Source organism: Misgurnus anguillicaudatus, chromosome 3 (assembly GCF_027580225.2).
Source record: "Misgurnus anguillicaudatus chromosome 3, ASM2758022v2, whole genome shotgun sequence".
NCBI classification, from domain to species: domain Eukaryota; kingdom Metazoa; phylum Chordata; class Actinopteri; order Cypriniformes; family Cobitidae; genus Misgurnus; species Misgurnus anguillicaudatus.
This window is the reverse complement of record NC_073339.2, coordinates 34,314,917-34,337,983: the sequence shown is the minus strand read 5'-3', so window position 1 is coordinate 34,337,983 and position 23,067 is coordinate 34,314,917. Positions and strand designations below refer to the sequence as shown.

At 39.1% G+C, this 23,067-nt stretch overlaps 1 protein-coding gene and 1 long non-coding RNA gene across 2 annotated transcripts in view; both read right to left on the bottom strand.

The window, feature by feature from the left end:
* Window positions 1-1,754: 1,754 nt before the first annotated feature.
* On the bottom strand, window positions 1,755-2,640 carry LOC141353371 (uncharacterized). Its single transcript, XR_012360471.1, has 3 exons — window positions 2,283-2,640; window positions 2,148-2,166; window positions 1,755-1,870 (listed from the first exon to the last, which is right to left on the bottom strand). It is a non-coding gene; the product is annotated as an uncharacterized lncRNA (long non-coding RNA).
* A 5,954-nt stretch (window positions 2,641-8,594) lies between these two features.
* Window positions 8,595-23,067, bottom strand: part of mtnr1aa (melatonin receptor 1A a) — a 52,667-nt gene continuing 38,194 nt past the window's right edge. The window contains exon 2 of the mRNA XM_055205653.2: window positions 8,595-10,505. Coding sequence (XP_055061628.1) covers window positions 9,637-10,505 — 869 coding nt within the window. The 3' untranslated portion in view covers window positions 8,595-9,636. The remainder of the gene's footprint in view (window positions 10,506-23,067) is intronic.

Here is a 23,067-nt window from a genome sequence, read left to right as displayed (position 1 = left end):
TAGCCTCGACACAACATGATACTTTGCTTGAAATATCACCTGGGTTTCTACACATGAACTCGAGCATTGAGAACATTGTTTGTGTACACAGAGTTTACTAAAAAGAAAGATTTTAAACAACTGACTTTGGCAGTTTTGGTGACCGCTCGCCGCCATCTTGCCAGTGAAGATGTATTGATCTCTGAATGCGACGTAAGGAGGGAGGAGAGTAAAGATTGATAGCTCCTAAAGCATAGTTCCATATAAATGGACGGATAATTCGTTGTTTTGTCTCAAGTGAAAACAACATTGACCTTCTAGTTGAAAAAAGGAGCCTCATATGAGATTCATTCATTCGCATTCTGAAATCGATTCTTTATGTCTGGCAAAGATGGCGAGCGGACACCAAAACAGCCAAAGTCAGTTGTTCAAAACTTTCTTTTTAGTAAATGTCACAAGGTGACGATCTTTTTTTTTTCTTTGGGGCGGAACCAAAATTATGGAAGTTTGGTTCCGCCCGGAAGTGTTTCCGCCCGGACCGGAAAAGACGAACACCGGACTTCCGGTAAGCGCCGCGGGCGGGAAAATCGCCGAATTGGATGCACCTGTGCCTAGTTATGAAGAGCGGTTGGTGATTGGAGGACACGCTAAACAGGGCAGTACTTAAGACCAAGTTTAATCACAGTTTGGGAGGGCTTTTTGGAGTGTGTTGAAGCGCTGTGTTGTGCTCGTTTGGCGTGTTGCTGGTGGTTGTCTGAACTCTCTCTCTCACAGGCTGGAGTCGTATGGTGGCGAAGATATTCGTGGACCAAAAAGGGAAACGGGAAAGGAATATATTGTAAACGGAGACAAAGCGAAACGGAACTGAGACGGGCCTTGATGTGAGTACTCAGATTACATTGGAAACGCATTGCTATTTATCTGCCTTTGTGATAGATACCTCCAGGAGAAGGAGGGCGGCCCTACCCCTAAAATAGCGCGGTGGGTGAGCCGAAGGAATCCATACTGAAGCAGTCACAACGACGATACTACCAACTAGGCCGTATATTTCATCGCCAGATCCAACCTAAGTGGAGGAAGACGGGTGTCCTTTGTGTTCACTAGAGTGTGGTGGGTGAGTCCCTGTGCTGTGGAAACCTTTATTTTGACGTGGTGCTGTATATTGCTGTGGATTGCTGTGCATTATTGTGTGTCTTGTCAGATAAACCCCCGCCTTCATACACGTCGTCGAGGGAGGACGAAGAGGCTGTCGGCCCTTATATACTTCAGTACAGCATATGTTGTGAGTGTGCTCCAGGCCTAAGGTAACAGTAAGGTGCCTCGGAACGATCTTTCCCCGTCTAGACATTGGGTGAAATTGGAGAGAGTGGCGGTGGAGAACAGAAGGACTAGCAGACGTGTGAGTACGATCAGGGGCTGTCATTTTGGATGTGTTCAACTGTATAGGAATTGCTGTTGCAGAGTGAGAGGTGTAGGAACTTCACCGTCCCGAGGCCTCTACAAAGGGGTGCCCCTGTCCAGTGTTCGATCGCCTAATGGTAGCGAGGAGAGGGCAGCGCTCGGCCCGGTGAGACGGTGTGATGTCCGCCCCTCTGTAACCATCGAGCCAGTCGAGAGGGTTCGCCCCCGACGTTACGTAGGAACTGCTTGTCCCATCAGACACATCGCAAACATTTGACGTAAGCCTGCCACATTTGCTAGAAGTCATACATACTAACCTCTTTGAGCCCGTTCATCGACAGATACGGAGAACACACTGTCCTAGTCATCACCTGTGGAGAAGGAAAGAGAGAGAGTGAACAACACGAGAAGGAAACGAGTGAAACTTGTACTTACGGTACGCTGTGTCCAGCAGAAGAGGTGAGAGCCATACGAATCGAATTAACTGCACCTTTGTGTCCTAGTCATCACCTGTGGAGAAGGAAAGAGAGAGAGTGAACAACACGAGAAGGAAACGAGTAAAACTTGTACTTACGGTACGCTGTGTCCAGCAGAAGAGGTGAGAGCCATACGAATCGAATTAACTGCACCTTTGTGTCCTAGTCATCACCTGTGGAGAAGGAAAGAGAGAGAGTGAACAACACAAGAAGGAAACGAGTGAAACTTGTACTTACGGTACGCTGTGTCCAGCAGAGAGGTGAGAGCCATATGAATCGAAACAACTGCACCTTTGTGTCCCAGTCGCTCCTGTGGAGAAATAGAAAGGAAAAGTGAGCGGCACGTCCAGAACTGTGCGAGAACAAGGGAGAAGGCTCCCCGAATTAAGCTAGGTGCTCAAACAGGATGTTACTTCTAACACTCACACTGCTTTGATTTCTGCCTCCAGGAAGAAGAAGGAGGGCGCCACGGATAGTAGAGACCAGGCAGGAGCCTGAGTCTCACATCCCGGCCCACAGGGCTTTGGACCCCCCGTTGCCCCCCCTTCCTCCTTGTCACCCTCTTGGCCGTGGCCTACCTGGAGGGCAGAGCCAGATACTAGTTTTAATTTCCCTTCCCCATTTCCCCACTATATTTTAAATATTTAAACAAATAAATAAAGATTGTTTTTATACTTACCTGTCCTCGTTGTTGTCTGGTCATTGGGTTGGTTTTGGGGACCTCCTCGAGGTGGAAGTTGAGAAGGGGCATGGCTTTAGCCATTAGCAGCCAGCCCCTGGGTGTTACATAAACTCTGTGTAAAAAAACAATGTTCTCAATGCTCGTGTTCATGTGTGGAGATCCAGGTGATACTTCAAGCAAAGTTTCATTTTGTGTTGCGCCTTCTTAGTGTTGTAAAAAAAGGGGTAGTTCGGTAGCAGCGGACACCGGCTGGAAGAATGCATCAGGGATCGAGTCGGGATCACACCCTAACCAAGATATTTTTTGAAAGTAGCATTTCTTTTAATGACAGTCGATGTGCAAAATGTTGTCTTTCGTAACCATTTACTGTATTCGTACGAATCATAGACAGTAAAAGATAAGAAATCCATAAATCATAGCAAGCTAGCTAATGTTTATCAGTAACCTACTGGTACTCGGTAGGTACTCAAGATGGCGGCAGTAAACTGGAAAAAGAGCGGATGACGTCAAAAGTCACATGATTGATATGACTCTTAACAGTAGTGTTAAAACAACACATCTTGGGTTAGTTTAGGGGCAACACATTAAATATGTTGTTTATATTTAACTAGAAACATGTCTGTGGTATTATTGGAACAACATATTTTGTGTTGTATTTTAAAACATCTTGTGTTGTCACTTTTATATATTTGAACACAAAATTAACACAAAATGACACATAGGGCCCTATAACGATCTGAAACGCAAGTGCGAAGCGCAAAGCGCAAGTGACTTTGTGGGCGGATCTTGGGCGCTGTTGCTATTTTCCCGGCAGGAGAAATAACTCTTGCGCCAGGCGCAAATCAATAAGGGGTTGCTCTGAAGTAGGTTCATTATTCATAGGTGTGGTTTTGGCGTAACGTCAAATAAACCAATCAGAACGCTATTCAACATTCCCTTTAAATGCAAGGGCGCAAGTTCCATGGCGGGTTGCTATTATTATGACGGATTTACCAGGCGCACGCCAGGAGTGGTTCACAGCCGAGGAGACCGACGTTCTTGTAAGAGCAGTCAAAGACAAAAAAGTTGTTTTGTATGGGGATAGGAGAAACCCGCCCAAATCAGCGTCGATTAAACAGGCGTGAGAGGAAATAGCTACAAGATGTCAGGAGATGGGGGAATCCCAAGCTTGCCAGCATAAATCGGGCACGCCGTGTAACGGGAGGTGGATTTGCCTCTACACATGACCTGACGCCAGCAGAGGGCATCGCTGCGTCCACCCTCACCGCTGAAAGGGTTTGGGGGCTTTGAAATCGGACCCAAGAAACGCAAGCAAGGTCCAACTCCAAAGTACACTTACAAATCAAGTTCATATACATTAAGGTTTCTTACGAAAACATTTTAATTATTATTTACATAAAATAAATGTATTACAGCCACACAACAAACTTATTTTAATCGTTATTTGCAAGATAATTTTTTAACGCAGCCACACAATAAATAAAAGCTATCACCACAATGCTCACCACAATGATTTCCCTTATCTCATGTGTTAATATTTTTTATTGTAACAATTTATGATTTGCAAAAATAACTGTTGCATCTGTGTAGATTAGATAAGCAAAGTGTGTGCGCGTTGTGCACGCTATACATTATGGTCAAGCATGCGCCCTTAAAATAGCATAATGAACCACGCGCAACGCGCCACTGACTTTAGACTAGTTTTTTTTGGTCAGTGGCGCAATTGTTTTTTGAAACTGCAAAATAGCATCAGGGATGGTTTGCGCCAGAACACGCCTCCTTTTTTGCACTGAACCGCCCAGGGAGCGCAAGTTCATTCCCTAGTTTGCCGACGTGCGTCTGTGGAAGGGAAAACCTGCTGTGCGCCGGTGCAAAATACGAATGATACATGCGTCACTGAAAAAGTCAATTGCGCTGGGTGCAAGATAGGGCTCATAATGTGTTAAATAGCATAACACAAAAAAATGTGTAAAAATGAACACATCCTTTCTTAGACTGAGCTACATGAACGTATTTCAAAGAGTTTTCTTTTCAAAGAGGTTTGTAGATTAAGCTATTCATCCCATGTCATGGATATATAATATGATGGCAAGCCACTAGATAAAAACAATGCACACCCAGTTTGAAAAGAATGTAAAATGCATGAATTCTCCAGTGGCAAACCGTGGTTGCAAAAAAAAACATAAACAGACATCTGGGGCTGGTTGCTTAGACATAAAAAAACTGGGTCAAATAACTCTTGCACAGGTGATTCTCCATTCAAATCCTTTCTCTAAATAGTCTAAATCTGTCTGGAAAGCCAGACTTTTTACTCATCTGCAAATCACCTCAAATTAAATGGACTATTTCTGGATCAGATCTGATATCATCCTACACTACAGTATAAAACAAAGATAGGCTAAACCCTGATCAATGTAAAAAAAAAGCCTATATATTTTATACACTGCAAATCAACACAGATGGATTGGCCATTAAATTGCAACCTAAATCTCATGTTAGACAGGTCTGTAGTAAATCACAGCTTCTTCCTCACATAATGTATAGGAATTACTTGTTTGCAGAGGGCTATAAAAGCTCTGAAGTACAGATTAGTGCATAATTCTGTTACATGGCAGTGTAAATCCTGATATTTTAATGTTGCTTATTCGTTCTGTCATGCAGTTGTTCAATAGGCCGGGTTGGATTAAATGATCTTACCACACTATGTCATGTTACTCTTTCATGGCGTTGGCGTTCAACTGGAACTGTTAGATAAGCTTCAGTAATACTGTACTTTATTACTAGGGTTTAAGCATTGATGATGTCTAGCAATATTTTGCCCCAATTTTCAACAGCATTATGAAATACAGGAAGCTTAATAATGATTGGTGTCTATCGTTTTTTATTCTGTTTTCTTTGCAACGTCATAAAACACAATTAAAAAATAATTTTACCATAGTTATATAATATAACGTTATATTATTATTTAATTATACAGTAACTATACTCTATGGTTATGTTAATTTTCTAGTTGTATTTAACCCAAAATGAAGAGCAGTGTGTCAGATGTTAATTCAGGAAACACTTCAAATGATTCAGCAAACGGTTTAAAAATGAGTCAGTGACTTTTTTTAATCTTTTGAATAATTCATAATTATGGCTCAGTCCTTCACTGTAAAAAATGTGCTGTAATTATGCAGCTGCTTGCTAGTAAATGTTTCATGTTCATTTAACTTTGAACAAACTGTTGCCAGTAAATAACATAAATGTAAAATCTACAGTAAGTTACTGGCAACCAGCTGCCAGTAATGCTGTAATTTCTACAGATTTTTTTACAGTGTTGGTAATAGAAACATGCAATGTTTATTTATGTTTTTCATTATATTATTTCTTAGCACTCACAGTTTAATTCAAATGGCAAGCTTACAACTAGCCTTAACAGGGACCTACTATGCTAAATCTACTTTTACAAGGTGTTTGGACATAAATGTGTGTTGGCAGTGTGTGAACACAACCACCCTACAATTTTTTTATCCACATTTAACCAAAGCAGTCTCATTAGACATGCTGTTTTAATTATTTTGTTAATGTGACATCACACTGATAAAGCCTTGTCCACATCCACTGACTGACAGTCCTGCATAATCATAGTTTACACCCCCAGCGAGTTCTACATGGTCCAATATCTCAATACCAAGATACTATTGTTTTAGACTGTATTCACAAGAATCCAATCTATTTTAACTGAAAGTGCTCACCGTCTCTTTTGGTTAGTGAGTGAGGAGCAGTAGCTCATTTGCATTTAAAGGTACAGACCTGAACAACACGTTTTTGCTCCCACCCAAATAGTTGCATTTTGAACATGCTATAATAAATGATCTGTGAAGTATTTTGAGCTGAAGCTTTACAAACACATTCTGGGCACACCTCACTTACATTCCAACTTGTAAAAATGGGCATAATATGTGCCCTGTATTGCTGCGTTCAGACCAGCCGCGGTAGAGGCATCAAGCGCGAATGATTTCAATGTTAAGTCAATGCGGAGGTCGTGCGCCGCAAATGAGACTATTAGTGCGGCGCAGTAGACGCAATTCCGCCTCATTCGTGCATCTAGTTTGGGCGTATTAAGCGTTGCCACAGGAAAATTTTAACTTTGGCGGAAAAACACGCCGCGTTAACAAATTAGGAGCTTGCTCTAGTAGTGACGGGATTACAGAAAGCGAGCGGAGTTGCATGAAGCACCTCCCATGACGTGAATTTCCACGTGAATGTCTCGATGACTAGAATTTCATGCGCGGCTTTCACGCGTGAATGAAGCCAGTAAACTCAAAAAGCAGCAAACTAGACGCTGTAGACACAAATTTGACACCTCAAACGCGGCTGGTGTGAACCCACAGTAAGAATACCAACTTTTGACATATCACCATACAGATTACAGTAACATGGCCATATCACTGTAAAACATTATGCAGCTGGTTGCCAGTAACTTACTGTAGAAGAGAAAGACTTAAAATGTTTCATGTTCATTTAACTTTGAACAAACTGTTGCCAGTAAATAACATAAATGTAAAATCTACAGTAAGATACTGGCAGCTAGTTGCCAGTAATACCCAGTAATACTGTAATTTCTACAGAATTTTTTTACAGTGTAAATTTGTATTTAATAAATGAATTCAGGCACTGGTAAGGAAACACTGGGATACTGATGACCCAACTTACATCCACAAAGTCGAGCAGTCACATATGCTATAATGTTATGTCTAAATTGTTTTCTATGAGTGTACATACACCAGCGCCGTCTATTCGTGGTGTTTTACTGTGACTATGTGCACGTCTGGTGTGCTGTAACTGTCAGTTGTCCTAATTGCGCTGCACTTCTTTCCCAGTGTGTGGCACCCTTTGGACCTTTTATTCGGCATTGATTGACCATGTAGAACGTTGTAAAATGTAAAAAGGTAAACAAAATGCAATTTCAATTTGTAATGTGACAGTTGTGGGAGATATGCACAGTGACTATTTACATACTCAATCCAAACCACATTTTCACAAACAAAGATAGAAGTTGAGATGTTTGATTAGAGTATAGTGGCATACAGCCATTCAATGCTTTTTTCGCCCTTAAGTGAACTTTTTTCTTTTATTTCGTCTGAAGTATATCAGGGCCTTTACAGTAATGCAAGTTTTCGCTATGCCACTAAAGCGGTTCCACCTGCACTGTTCCCCTGTCTTAAGTACTGTTACCTGCATTACTCTCCATGTTGGAAAGCTACTAGTGTGATTATCTTCTGTACTAAAAACAGTCCTGCAATGTTGAAAATGCCCATATACACAGTAAGAATTTGTGTAAAGACACAGCATGAGTTATTTTATTTTTTCATTTACAAAACATTTCTTCTTTCAATATTTTTAGTTTGCATATGAATTTGTCATTAGATCCATGCATACAAATAATAGAGAGAACTGAAAACAGATATTTCTTAAGTGACACAAAAAGCAAAAAGAGACAGAGCTAAAACAAAAAGAAATTCCATACATTCAAATATATTGTGTAAAGGTTTATGGGAAAGCAGCAATGCAGGTGTATTGCTTCCTCAAATCCAAAGTAACAGTGTTAACCGGATGAGGTCATTTCGAAGCAGTAAACCTCATACAGTATCAAGCTCTTTTGGTAGAATGTTGGTAAAGTTTTGGTCCAGGCATTGTAGAGAAATTTGTGACCAGGCATTGTAGAGAAATGCCAATGTTCATGGCATCATTTTGATAATGTCATTTCTTCACTGAATGCTCAACATTCTCAATACATGATATATATGAAGAGTTTGGTTCCAAAACGCAATGAATCCATTTTGACTAATTTGGGTTCAAACGTGTTTTATATACCAAGAAAGTGCCAAGATGAAAAACACAATTTTCTGTTACATAGCATCTATAGGTTATAATAACATTAAAAATTCAAATCCATAATAAGATTTTCAAAGATTTATTATAAAACAAATACAATAAATCCACTAAAAGTTTTTTTTTTCAAAATGCTATAAATCTATTGAATCAATATATAAATGTGCATTCATCTTTGCCATGTTATATTCATTTAGTTGACTGGTATACACTGGCATGAATCAAAACACTTACTTTGTCATATTAAGAACACTGTCATCTCGACCTCGGGATGTCGTCGCTGAACTTTTTTGACAGCGATCAGCTGTAAAATGTTTTGGTCCTGCTCGATTTTCGTTGACTTCGCATAAAATATTGGAAAGTTTTTCATAAGATCCCCTGGGGTCAATATGTTAGCATGACCGAAACTTGATGCTGTTGTGTGAGAACAAGCAACAGCCGACATGTTTATTCAAAGTGCCGCCCTTATTGTTTACAATGTGTGGAATGGTGCGCTGTGATTTGTTGAGCAGATTTATTGCATTCTGCAGAGAAGGAGGACTGGCGTTTATCGTGTTTTGGGAAAAAAGGGAGAAAAGATGACAGAATAACACGGCGGATATTAGATATTGCGTAAAATTAAGATTTTACTTTTTAATACTGACCTGATACAATACTGATTTTGGCGGTAACTATTTTTTTTAAATGGCATTTATCGTGTTTTGGAACCAAACTCATAAAGTGATTTATCACTTATACCCCCATATATGCATCTTTGTAATAATTCATACAAAACTGTTACATAAAGTCTTACATAGATTGGCTGTTATAATCACTGTAAACATTTAAATTTATACATACAGTAAAAGTACATTTGACCAACAATGATAAAACAAAGTGCTTTATAAAAGACATAATAACAAGTTCCTGTTCATTTTGATTGTTTTGAGGCAACATACTGTATCACAGTTTCAGGACAAGACACATATTTGGTAAAGTGTTATCAGATTTTTTTAAATTATTGTTTGCTTTGTTGCAAGCAAGGATTCATTTTGTTGTTGTTCTCTTCATCTTATAAACATATACACACACATACATGCCCTCCTGGAAAACCTAGCCTTAACTTTATTAGCTGTTTTTAAGATGTTTCATGCTGTATATTAGCTATGGTAAACCATCTTGGACCAGCAACAAACATGTAACCAGTTTAAGGTGGTCACGCTGGTTTTTGGAACATGACTTTCACACAGAGTCCACCTTGACCTGATTGTTGTTAGTCATGAGTGGTGAAGGTTTGCTTTTGAGTCTCTCTTGTGCCTCATTTGAACTGTCTTGAAAGAAGATCTTGGCAGTACATAGGGACACCACAATGCGCTTGTACTCGCGCCGAAAGTTCTGGTTTAGCACTCCATAGACTATTGCATTGAGGCAACTGTTAAAGTATGCCATAAAATAACTTGCCACGAAGAGCCATTCGGGTATTAGAGGAACCACGTGCTCTGGAGAAATGGCTACCGCCAACCCAATGAAGTTTAACGGTGCCCAGCAGACAGCAAAGAGCACAAAAACCACAAACATTGTCACAAAGTTTCGTATATCGTGGGGCGTGAGCTTGGGGCGATTGTCTGGCTTGACGCGTCTTCTCACCTGTATGACCAGAACCCAGATTCGCAGGTAACAGTAAGTAACGATCATGATGGGCAGGATAAAGTGGAAGAAGACGACAGCGATCGTATACGCCGAGCTAGCCGACTGCTCGAACGTACAGGAATAAACCCGTGGATCGTACTGTAGGGAGCCCACAAACAAGTTAGGCACTATGGCCAGCACTGTCAACGCCCAGATCAAGAGCACGTAGCACAAAGAATTTTTGTCGCTATATAGCTTGTCATACTTGAGGCTGTGGCAAATGTAGCAGTAGCGATTGATTGCAATGCCGGTGATGTTGAAAATGGAGCCGATTACACTGACGCCCATCAGGAAGCCACTGATCTGGCAATGCATGTATCCCAGGTTCCAGCCCCGGTTAAATATGGAGGTGAGAACTAGAGGATATGGGTAGATGGCCACCACCAGGTCTGCCACAGCCAGACTGACCACAAAGATGTTACCTGAGAAAAACAAAGACAAAGATGAGTTATAGAGGATAAGACTATATCAAATGTCGGCAAATAACATTGTAGTTGTTTTAAACACTACAGATGTATGAACTATCTCAAATCTTACAAGGTTTTTAATCTACCTGTTCTTATGAATTGCGGTTAAATAGAACAACTTTGAAAAGTTATTATTAATGCATATGCCAAATTCTATATTTTACAATTTTTTAACCATTGTTGCTTGGGGTTAGAGTTGGGGCTTTGGTTAGGGTGTCATTTTATGTATTAGTTTCTCTTTTTTTCTATTTTTTAAACCACTGTCGCTTGGGGATGGGGTTAGAGTTGGAGTTTGGGTTAGGACAGTGTTTCTTAAAGTCTAAGCCCCCACTGGTGGGGAATACAAACATAACAAGTGGGGCGTTACAAACGGGAGGAAATGTGGTACTTTTTCTATTACTTCAATCTGTAAAGTCCCCATGAAACGGAAGTAGCGATTGCCTTATTTTCCCCATGGTGACGTTTATCCAAATGAAATGGCTTCTGGAATGAAATAAGGCAGGGCTGGATTTTAATTTGTCCATCGAGATCTGACTGGATCGTTTGAAGTTGGTCGTGTTGCTAATTGCTGCGATCTTCTCCCGGACCCCGCCCACATGCCATACCATATGACCGGAAGTGAAGAGAGATCGTTTTGAGGAGGGGAGGAGATTTGCATTTTTGATTAAAGATTATGAGCACACACAAATTTTTAAAATAATGAAGCTCACAGATAAGTCATTTGTTAATAATACCACAAAATAAAAAAAATATATATAGTTTTTCATTTTAATTTCATTGCGACTTTAACTCTTTCCCTGCCATTGACGAGTTTACTAAGAGAAAACGCTTCCCTGCCCATGACGAGTTTTTTTTCGGGCAATCCGTATTTCCGCTCTTATCCACCATATATAACCTGATAGTTTTCCCTTAGGGCAAAAGTCCTTCACAAAAATTGAAAAAAAAATATTTTTGATTAAACTTATTTTATAACTCATATTTGAGAAGTGATAAAAAGAAAACACATAAGGGTAGGATGAAACATCTTTGTTTGAAAGCAGAGGGTCTGTTCTTTCATTTGATATATTGTATGTTTATGTATTTAAAGAAGAACATTTCTGGAAGGCATGACATTTTTGTGAAAATCATAAGAAATGCTGGTGCTGGCTGGCAACTTTTTTAAAACACGCTGGCGGGGGAAAAGTTTATTCTTTTATTTATTGACCATACACTGAAAACGACACATTAAAATATAAGCCTAACATAAAACAACATCAGACTGTGAAGTAAATGTCACTCTGAACCATAGCCTACAGGAATGAATTAACATCAGAATGTTAATTGAAGCAGAACAAAAGCTTTAATGTGGAGAGGCGATATAGGCGGTAGCGGGTATAAAAGTTAACAAGATATGTTTGTGACAGAATGAAAAGAAAACTGGGGATTCGGCACCAGCAGAGAAAACCAAGGCAGACAGTGAACATTATCAACCAAAAAGCCAGCCGAAAAGAAAGTATGATGACTTTTTCCAGAGACAAAATTCAAACCGAGTTGCTTTATTATTATTTAATTTTGAACAAAGTCTTATTTCATGCAAAGTGCTAATAAATTTGCATGTTTATTTTTTCTATTGAAAGTGTTTCATGCTGTTATTTTTTAAAATATGATGTGAATAAATACATTTCAACAGATAAATTTAAAGGAATATGCTTTAAAAGTGTATATTTGTTATTTTTCTTGTCAAAAATGACAATCGTTTTGCAAGATAAGACCCTTATGCCTCGTTTGGGATTGTTTATAGTCCTTTGAAAAAAACTGTTCTGTGTTGAGTTAAGTGTTAATTGTTGGTGTCTATTAAAGTCCATTAAAATGAGAAAAATCCTGCAATGTTTTCCTCAAAAAACATAATTTCTTCTCGACTGAACAAAGAAAGACATCAACATTTTGGATGACATGGTGGTGAGTAAATTATCTGGATTTTTCTTTTAAGAAAATGGAATATTCCTTTAAAAGGTCCTGTTCTTTCTGTGTTTTTGAAGCTTTGATTGTGTTTACATTGCGCAATATAACATGTGTTCATGTTACAGACCTGTATATATATATATATATATTTTTTGTTCTGATAGCCACAAAGGAAGATATTTTGGGGACCGTCCATGAGTGCCATCAACTTCCATAGTAGGATAAAAGTATGCAGTTAAGCATGGAAGTGAACGGGGATCATGATCTGATGACAGAATTTTCATTTTTAGGTGAATATCCCTTTAATACATAAAAGGTTATATATCTACTGTATCCTGTAACCATAGTTTTTGTATAAATACATGGTTTTACAAATGGTAATTAATGGAGCAAAGAAACATGACTATTACACATTCATTATAATAAAACTATGGTTTATGGAAGACCCACAAAAATAAAAATGGAAGAACATTTTAATAGAAAGTTGTTTTAATTTTTAATTGCAATACCAAAATATCTTAAAGGACAAGCTCTGTATTTTACACTTAAAGCCCTGTTTTCAGATTGTTTATGATTGAATAGAACGGTTTTGACTGAAATTTGGACATATGATGCTGGCCCGAGAATTTTCGGGTGTTTCTTGTATCACCTCCCATCTTTATAATGGCTCTATACAGTAGGTGCAAGGAACAATCCTTCCTAAAAGGCATTAAACTTTCATTTATAAAGACTAGGGCTGGGACAACGCGTTGACGTAATCGACGACGTTGACGAAAAAAATACGTTGACGCAAAATATGCGTGTCGATTCGTCAGACCCAAAAAGGCGGCCCCGTAGAATAGTAGCAACGCGAGTGGCTTCAGTCCATGCCGGTTTCACACAGCAAGTGTGAGCAGTACCTGCGGCGCGTGTTTTTTTCAGTGCCCATGTTAACAAGCATGCACCCCGCCGTGTGAGCAGCGCGAGCTCGCGGCTCTGTAGCAACAGTGCTGCAATCGTTTCTGTGTGGGTTCTGCTGCGCTGCTCACGCTCAATTATGTGAAAGTGCTTTGTTTATGGTTTAAATGCTCGTGGATTGACGCAAAAAAGTGTCATTTTTACCATAAAATCATGAATGTGAAGTGTGTTTTAAACAGTCATGATTTTGAGCAATTTAACAGAAAGCAATGAAATATGTCACTGTTGCCAGAAGACTGCACTTTCATTCACTCTCTGTCCAGCAGTAAATGAGTCCTAATCTATCTTAAAGGAATATTCCATTTTCTTAAAAGAAAAATCCAGATAATTTACTCACCACCATGTCATCCAAAATGTTGATGTCTTTCTTTGTTCAGTCGAGAAGAAATGATGTTTTTTGAGGAAAACATTGCAGGATTTTTCTCATTTTAATGGACTTTAATAGACACCAACACTTAACTCAACACATAACAGTTTTTTTCAACAGAGTTTTTCAAGGACTATAAATGATCCCAAACGAGGCATAAGGGTCTTATCTAGCGAAACGATTTTCATTTTTGACAAGAAAAATAAAAAATATGCTCTTTTAAACAACAACTTAGCGTCTAGGTCAGGTCCAGCGCGACCTAACATAAATGCGTAGTGACGTAGGGAGGTCACGTGTTACATATATAAAACACACATTTGCGGACCATTGTAAACAATAAACTGACACAAAGACATTAATTAGTATCAGTTGACATACAACAACGTCGGAACGGTCCTCTTTCCCAACACATGTAAACACTGGGGTGGAGTTTCGCGTTCGTCCTCTGTGACCTCTTGACGTCATGGCGTATTGCGTCGGGTCACGCTAGCGCATCACGACCGGATCTAGACGAGAAGTTGTGCTTTAAAAGTGTATATTTGTTGTTTTTGTTGTCAAGAGTGACGGTCGTTTCGCTGGGTGGGACCCTTGTGCCTCGTTTGGGATCGTTTGGGGTCCTTTGAAACTCTGTTGAAAAAAACTGTTAAGTGTTGAGTTAAGTATTAATTGTTGGTGTCTATTAAAGTCCATTAAAATGAGAAAAATCCTGCAATGTTTTCCTCAAAAAACATAATTTCTTCTTGACTGAACAAAGAAAGACATCAACATTTTGGATGACATGGTGGTGAGAAATTATCTGGATTTTTCTTTTAAGAAAATTGAATATTCCTTTAACAAACTTAAGAGAAAGAGATTTAATAATATATGTGCTTCTTAAGTCTATAATTGTGTTTATATCTGTCATTAAATGGACTAGAACAGCACGAAAACAATGTGGATTAAACAAATCAAGTCATAAAAGTTACACTGACCATCAAAAGGCACATTAAAGAGTTTTTGTTCATAAATGCATGTAAAATAAAGTAATTTGAACTTGAGATTTTTATACTGTTACTAAACTGCACAGTATGAGCTGCAAACGCTTTACTGAATGCTACCTCTGACTAAGGATGCATTATTTTGCACTTGTATAGTCTTTTTTTATTTTGAAATTTTAAGAGCAATGAACATATATTGAAATGTTTACATTCAGATATGTAAATCAACATGTATAAATTGCTATTAGTTAATTAATGGGGAGATAATCGAGAATCGAATCGAAGTCGAATCGGACTGATAAAATGAATCATTAGATTAATCGATGCATCGAAAAAATAATCGCTAGATTAATCATTTAAAAAATAATCGTTTATCCCAGCCCTAATAAAGACGTGAAACTCACCGAGTGGTCAGGGGTGTTCACTGATATGCTCACACAAAAATCGCTGCAAAAGATGCTTTCCAACAGGTTTTATTGTAGTTTTGTCCAACTCCATTGACTTGTATTAGATGTGCTTTGAGGTACAGTATTACTCCGCGCCCGGAACTTTGTTTGTATTCTTGCAATTGGCAAAGGCGGATTATCGCCACCAACTGGGCTGGAGTGTCTATTATTCAAGCTCTCAACAGAAGAATATACGGGTGTGAGGCGCTTGGAAAAATAGATCCACAAATTTACAATGAATGCTAAAACACCTGTTGGAAAACATCTTTTGCAGCGACCCCTGTGCGAGCACACCAGTGAACACACCTGACCACTCGGTGAGTTTCAAAAAATAACCCAGCAATTTTTAAACATGCATAACATGCAATCCAAACGTACAACAACACATACAACAACACGCACTCTATGAAAAGTGTTTATAAATGTGATTGTGTATGGAGAGTTTCTAATTAGTTCTCCTTTCTTCGTGAGCAGGTTGGGTATGTGGATGGTTAGGCATGGCCTATAGCTAATTGCTGCTCTAGGAAACAAACGCAAGTGGTTCTAATGAATGCACATTTCTAATTGTCGGCACGCATAAGGACTTGACTTTGTGTGAAAAGCTGAATAATTAACTAACATTGTAATCAAAAGGAAAACACTAAAGGCAGATGCAGATAAACTGCACTGTGGGGAGCCACCTTCTTCAATGGAGATTGAATTATTCTCGAAAATTGTACACAAAGGCAGCTCATTTAGATCTATTATACAGTATTACAAAAGCAGTGAAAATGACTATGAATTATTTCACAAAAGGATTTAGTTCATATCTGATTTGTTTCTACTAGACAGCAATGAGAGGAACAGGAAATCTAACGTTTACATTACATGTGTTTGTCTCCACATTTGAGTCATTTGATCAAAACATTTTAAAAAGTTAGTTTTAATACATCTATTTAAAGTCTAAGGTTTTCTGTTTTATTAATGTAAACTCAAAGAAATCAGCCTACTGATAAGTCAATGAGAAATGAACACAAACTTGTGTTGCTGTGTCAGCTGCCCTGCAGACCCCTCACTATGTCAGCAGCACATGTCAGAAGTGTTGTCAAAGCGAAGAACAGAAGCACTAATTCGAGGACAGTGGTAGTCTGACTTGTCGATTAGCTTGCAATGGCCTAAAGCGAGGCTGTCAGTCATACACAGTGTTGGGCAAGTTACTTCCAAAGTGTAATACATTATATATTACAAATTACTGTCATTTGAAAGTAATTAGTTACATTACAATATTACTGTCTCTGAACTGTAATGAGTTACACTACTTTTGCGTTACTTTTGAGTTACTTTCATCAAAAAACGTAAGTATGACTAGGCATTATAAAATGTTAAAATGTAGTTTGTTGCTGCTTATAAATCTAGAAGTTATGTGTTGGCCCTCGAGCTTTGAATAGGCAAAGTGAAGACTTATGGCAAAATACAGTAACAATTACTGTCATAATCATAAACATAGACAAATGATCTGGTAAAAGAGCCCACTATAATGCAATCTATAGCCTAATAACATGGTAAGACACGCAACCTCTTTTCATTTCTATTCTTTTGATCACTTTTAATTCAGATTCACAGCACAAACCTGGCATGCACTGGGTTGACACAACTTATCAAAAAGTCCTATTGGAGGATTAGGCCTCAAGGAATACAGCTCATTTCAGTCCAATAGGATTACATGTAGGCTAACATATCATTGCTTAATAAAAAAGACAAACAGAGGAGCACTGCTTTTTGCCAAACAATGAATAGCCTATAGGTTCCCATACAAAGGCTGGTAAAAACTTTAAACAGTGATGTTTAAATGTACTATTTAGATAACCATGTTTAAGTCTTCACTAATGTTATGTTGTAGTTTAGGTTGCTGTTTGTAATAAAACTGTAGATAGCATAGGAATAGCCTAGCAATCTATTATGTATATGGACTGTAATCATAGCAAAGCTTACCTTGTCATTGCTGGTGTGATATGGATTTTACTGGCAACATGTAAAAGTCTCTTTACTTCTGAGGTTCAAGCAGCACAGGAGACCAATAGAAACTTTCTGTAGCTCTTACTTAGTGCTCTTATTCGCAAAATTATGCGTGTGCGGCGCTACCGGACCTGATTGCGACCACTTTAGTCAATGCTTATAATACAGCCGCGGACTTCCCAGATTCAGCTCTTTAAGAAACATCTCTATATTTGACGCGCACCGCGTCCAAATCGCATTTCAAATACAAAGTTAAAGAACTTGTTGCATACAGCACGTGGAAATAGACATACGCTGCGTCTCAAACCGCCTACTTCCATACTATATAGTAGGCAAAGAGTACGAGAAGCAGTGCTTTTCGCCCACTATATATTATGGATGCGGTTTGGGCCGCAGCCATTTACACAGCTTTTTCATGTGTGGATGCTGGTCGCGCGCATTGGTCAAAAATAAAAATTTAAAATAACACGGTCTAATTTTGAAATGCATTGTTGTAACGCGCTCGTTACTAAGACTGTAACGAGTAAAATATTACCAAAATTTTACGAGTAATGCGTTATATTACTGCGTTACAGCAAAAACTAATATAATACTGTAATATATTATATTTTGTAATGCGTTACTCCCAACACTGGTCATACATCCCCTGATGACATAGGAGTACACACTCCAAAAACAAACACACACACCGGCAATACCATCACCATTTGCACAAATATCACCCATGCTTCAAGAAACCATTTCAAGAAAATAACCTTGACTGTTCATAAATACCAGAGGTCATTTTTCTGAGGATCCTCCCTGAATGCAGGGTGCCATTTAATCTCCTGAGCTCCAGAGTAATCCGTTCCCTCAACCACGAATTTATATTCCACGTTTAAAGGAACTGTTCACCAAAAAATGAATCCTTTTGGTAGCACTTTATTTTACAGTATGTGTACTTGCCATGTACCTATATGGTAAAGATGTTGTACTTACAGACAAATGTGTGGTACTTACTTTTGAGTATCTATCTGCATTGCAATTAAATGGAATCATTACTGTACTTACCAGTGGTACATACTTGGTAGTTATTATGTAACACTAGATAAGTACATGTACTTACTGTAAAATTTCATTACCATGTAGATACTCAAAAGCAAGCACCAAACATCTGTCTTCAAGTACAATACAGTCCCTCCAGAAAAACGTGTTTATGCAATCGCATGGTTTAACGCATAATTAGCCAAAGTCCGCATATTTATGCAGTGGACACATTTTTTCAAATACACCACACTTTCGCAGGATACATTGCAGATTTCCGTGCGCAAAATATGCGAGGCTTGCATGATTTCATAATCCTCGCATTTTCGTACCAAAAATCACATATATCTTGGCAGAAAGTTGAAAAATTTTGCATTTACCTCACACAAGCCCAGCATTGTCCCCTTTTGACATGGGAACGTTATGATTTGATGTGATTGTGTAACGTGAACATCATTGAAAAGCTGCAAAAGCTGAAAACAGTAAGTTCCCGCAAATTTTGCAAGTTCCCGCAATTTTATTGCATTAAATTGCATAAATATCCTGCATATTCCATTGCACTTTTTAAGAAAACATGCCGCAAGATCAAGGATGTTTCCTCGCAACAATTACAAAAAACTCAGCATTTTTCTGGAAGGACTGACAAAATATTTACAGAGCTCCAGACTGCCACCAAAATTTGAGAGTGTGCCACTGAATTTTAAATCCAGTCGCACATGTGCGACCAGTAAATTTTACCTTTTTTGTGATGTGACACTGAATTTGAAAACAGCACATTGTACTTTCTGCATCTATTATTAAAGTATTTATTATTAATACAGTGGAAATTAGTAGAAATGTGAATATTTGGTTAGCATGTTGATTTATGGTGTGTGCCCCTAAATTTTCTGGTTGCGCCCCTAAAATTTTCATTTGGGAGCCACTGTGCTCCTAGTGAAAAAAGTTGGAGCCCTCCATTTACCATATACTGTATGTACCATGTAAGTACGCATACTATAAAATAAAGTGCTATCATTCTTTTATTATAAATTAGTCCTTCCCATGGACACATTGAAACGTTCAGTAAACAAATATGTTCAGAATGACCCGGCAGTAACCACTTGTCTTCAACTAGATAGCTGGAATGGAGCCGTTACAGGTTAAGTCCTGATGCGCATTGACAGCAGAGGTTGAACGGGTTGTCTCTATGACGACTTCTCGCGTGCACTCAGCTTGTTTATGACTAAGAGGGAAGATGATGGAGGCTAGGCAGTCTTCATACTTGTGGATTGAAGGAGGAACTCAAAGATTTGTCCTTGACAAAGTCAAACTGTTAAGTCCCTAGGGAATGTACAGTAATGTCATCGGCTCTGCTTTGCTTTCGGTATGTAAGTGTGTGGGTTATCAGACTGATTAAGGTGTCACTCAAACCAACATATTCAGCTTACAGGAAGGAAAAACCCTGGTTTAGGGAAGTAATTCCTTTTTCTTTGTTGCTTTCCCTGAATTTTTTCACAGAAATGTTTAACATGGTGAGTTTATCATTTTAATTGACTTAAAGATATTCCATTTACATGTTCGCATACTGAGCATTACAAAATAGCTTTTTTATCAGTGTAAGTGTTTGAACCCATGACCTTTGCACTGTTAACTCAAAGCTCTACATGAACTAAGGAGCAGAAATGATTATGTAGAAAGACAACATTTGTAAATGGTCATATATGTCATGGTATTTTGTAAAGGGAATGGAAAGGGATTAAAAGTGTCTGGGGCTGCAGTGTAGCATGAGCTGTATGGTCCTCTGTTGATTATATCACTACATGGGGCATCTCCTGTGTAAACAGCTATGTTGATTAAAATGTAAGTGATTTAGTGTCATCAATACTCATCTTGTTTGTCACTACTCAAGCATGTGCTTTATAGACTGAAGTCCCCTGTGTCAATAAACATCATGCCAAGCTCTTCATCAGCCAGAGCAGCTTATTCATGTCAAAAATGTGTCATGCCAAATAGTGCTGCAGACGCTTCAATGGGGTTTATGATAAAAGAGACGCTCACGTTTGGTTTGCCGAATACTTGCTTAATCTCATGAGTAATCAGAGTTTACTGTTAAATTAGTGTCTTGCAAGTATTTTATCATAAATCCTTTTGATGCGTGTGCAGCAGGCACATATTTTGACAAGACACATGATGCACATGCTTAACATGACACTCCGAACACATATTTTGAATTTGCGCCCCTTGGAAGACAAGTCACCGCTCGCCATTGCTTACTAAATACTCTGCCATTTAAAAGTCATAAAAATTTCTGATAAAATTTTGTACAGGGTTCCCACACCTTAGTTAATTTCAAATTTAAGGACCTTTCAAGGACTTTTCAAGGACTTTTCAGGTCAATACCCTCAAATTCAAGGACTAAATGTGGGGACACATTTTAAGTGAGAGCAAGGTTACATTGTGTTTCCTTTAAAGATACATTGTTACAATTCCCTTTCGAGGGAACTCGCGCTGCGTCACTGCGGTGACACTTTGGGGACGCCTCCAGGGGTAAGTGTCTGAATGTGTATATCAAATTCAACCAATGGTGAGGCTTAACCACAATGACAGGGTGACGCGGGAGCCAGGAAGTATATCGCTATCTGAAATATTGCCAAAAACGGCGTTACAGGGATGCAGGAAGTATGGCAAGGGAGACGCATCATCTGGTTCCCTTCTCAGGGAACAACAGTTACATACGTAACTCAAGAAGTTTTCATGTGTCAAACACAACTATGCAAAAAAGCATTTTGGTATGAATCAACATTCGCATACAGAAGATATAAGCATTTAAAGCGAACAGTTTAGCACGTGTGCTTAAAAAGACTAGAATTTTTATGATATTATCCTACACTACACAGGAAATAATATGGATTTTTTTCCAGAAAGCTTCTTGCATAAAATAGATTCAAGCACCTTTAATGACCTGTATCGGAAACCCTGTTTGTATTTTCTTTACCAATTATAAAAATGTACAGAAAGTGCCACAAATTCATTTTTGCATGGCTTAGTGGGTGACAGTGTTGCTTTCTAGCATTAAGAGTTAATGGTCGAGTCTGGCCTGTAAGGGTCTTTTTGTTTGGAGGTTGCACGTTCCCTCTGTATCAGCATGGGTTTTCTCTGGGTACTCCGGTCTAGCCTGCCTCCGCCCCCCTTGTGCTTCCGCTTAACTTTCATTTCGCTTCAGTACAACGTCTGGGACTGCTGTGTAGAGTTTCGTTTTCTCCTGAAAAAATCTGCATGTCCAATCAGCAAACAGAGGGCGATGACGTTGAGTTTGTGCGTCAGTGAGTTGTAGTCATAGACCGTAAAAAATATGGACGTAGTGTCCATGACGTCACCCATTGGTTTCTGAAGATTGTTTTTGAAGCTTAAAGTAGCCATTGCCTGCCGTCGCCATCTTGGCCGCGCGTCACCGCGAATCACTCGCCGAAAACCGAAAATGGGTAAAGAGGCGGGACATGGGTGCAGCTGAGGTGGCTGGATGCTGAAACCACGCCCGCCTAGCGCGAGTCTGGTGACAGCAGTGGCTGTTCAACCGTCACTCACGCGGCCACGCCCTTAATTATGCAGAAGTTTAAGGCTTAATATAATTTAAACGGATGAGTTACAAAAAAATTCACCCCCCTCACAGTTGTCACGAAGAGCAAAATTAGCTATACAGACCAAAAACTACAAAATTTTTGTACCAGGCTGTAAACATATTATTTTCTACTGTAAAGTTGGGCATTTTTAACACGGGAGTCTATGGGAATTGACTCCCTTTTGGAGCCAGCCTCAAGCAGCCAGTCGATGAATTGCAGTTTAAGTCACTTCCGTGTTGGCTTCAATAGAGAGATCGGAAGGTTGCCCCTCGGTTGTAGTTCAGTAATGGCAGCGTAGAAAGACTTGAGAAAAGCTATTCGGTCCGTTGTTGCAAAACTGCAGAATATACAGAAGTTAAAGCCGGAGCAAGAACAATGTTTGCTAAGTTTTGTTGGTCTGATCATTCGGACTTGTTGTTTCCGGCCGGTTTCGGCTCATGATATACGTCACGACCACACGTTAGCGATTGCCTATGGCAGTTCCTGGGCAAATCCAATAGTTTTCAACTTCAACAGAGGACCCTCCTTAACAGAAGTAACGCTTTGCGATGGAACGTGGCCAGACTCTCTGTACAAATGAAATGAATGTACGGGAGTCTGGTTGGACCAGGCTAACTCCGGTCACCCCCAAAGTCCAAAGACATGAAGATTAGGTGAACCCGACAGAGCATGAAGATGGAAAGTTTTAGTTATATCACTAAATCGCCTTTAGTATACTGTAGTTGTGTAAATGTGTGTGTCTAGGCTTGAGGCTTCAGCCCACTTGTGACCTTGCAGAGGATACGTGGGTTTGGAGAAATATGGATGATGGATGAAAATGACTATTTCTATAACAAAACGCTGCTCAAATCCTCTTATCAAAGAATAATTTGCTGCAGTGACAGCTGGGCAGTTCTTATGTATTATGTGCTACCTGAACGCATATAAAACATAACTACATTTTTGCAATATTTGTTTATTTTATGTCTGTCTGCGATATGTAAATCTACTTTTGCAAAGTGTCCTGATATATTAAAATGCTGTTGGAACACTCCCTAACTCCAGCTTGCTACAAAATCGATATTGTACAAGATCGTAATGAACTGTCCGATTGCACTCCTATTGGTTACCCGCAGAAGACCTTTATTAACCCCTTGGAGCTGTGTGGATTACCTTCATGAAGGATAAATGCTCTTTTAGGGAGTCTGCAGTTGTTTCCCTGTTTTCTATTAT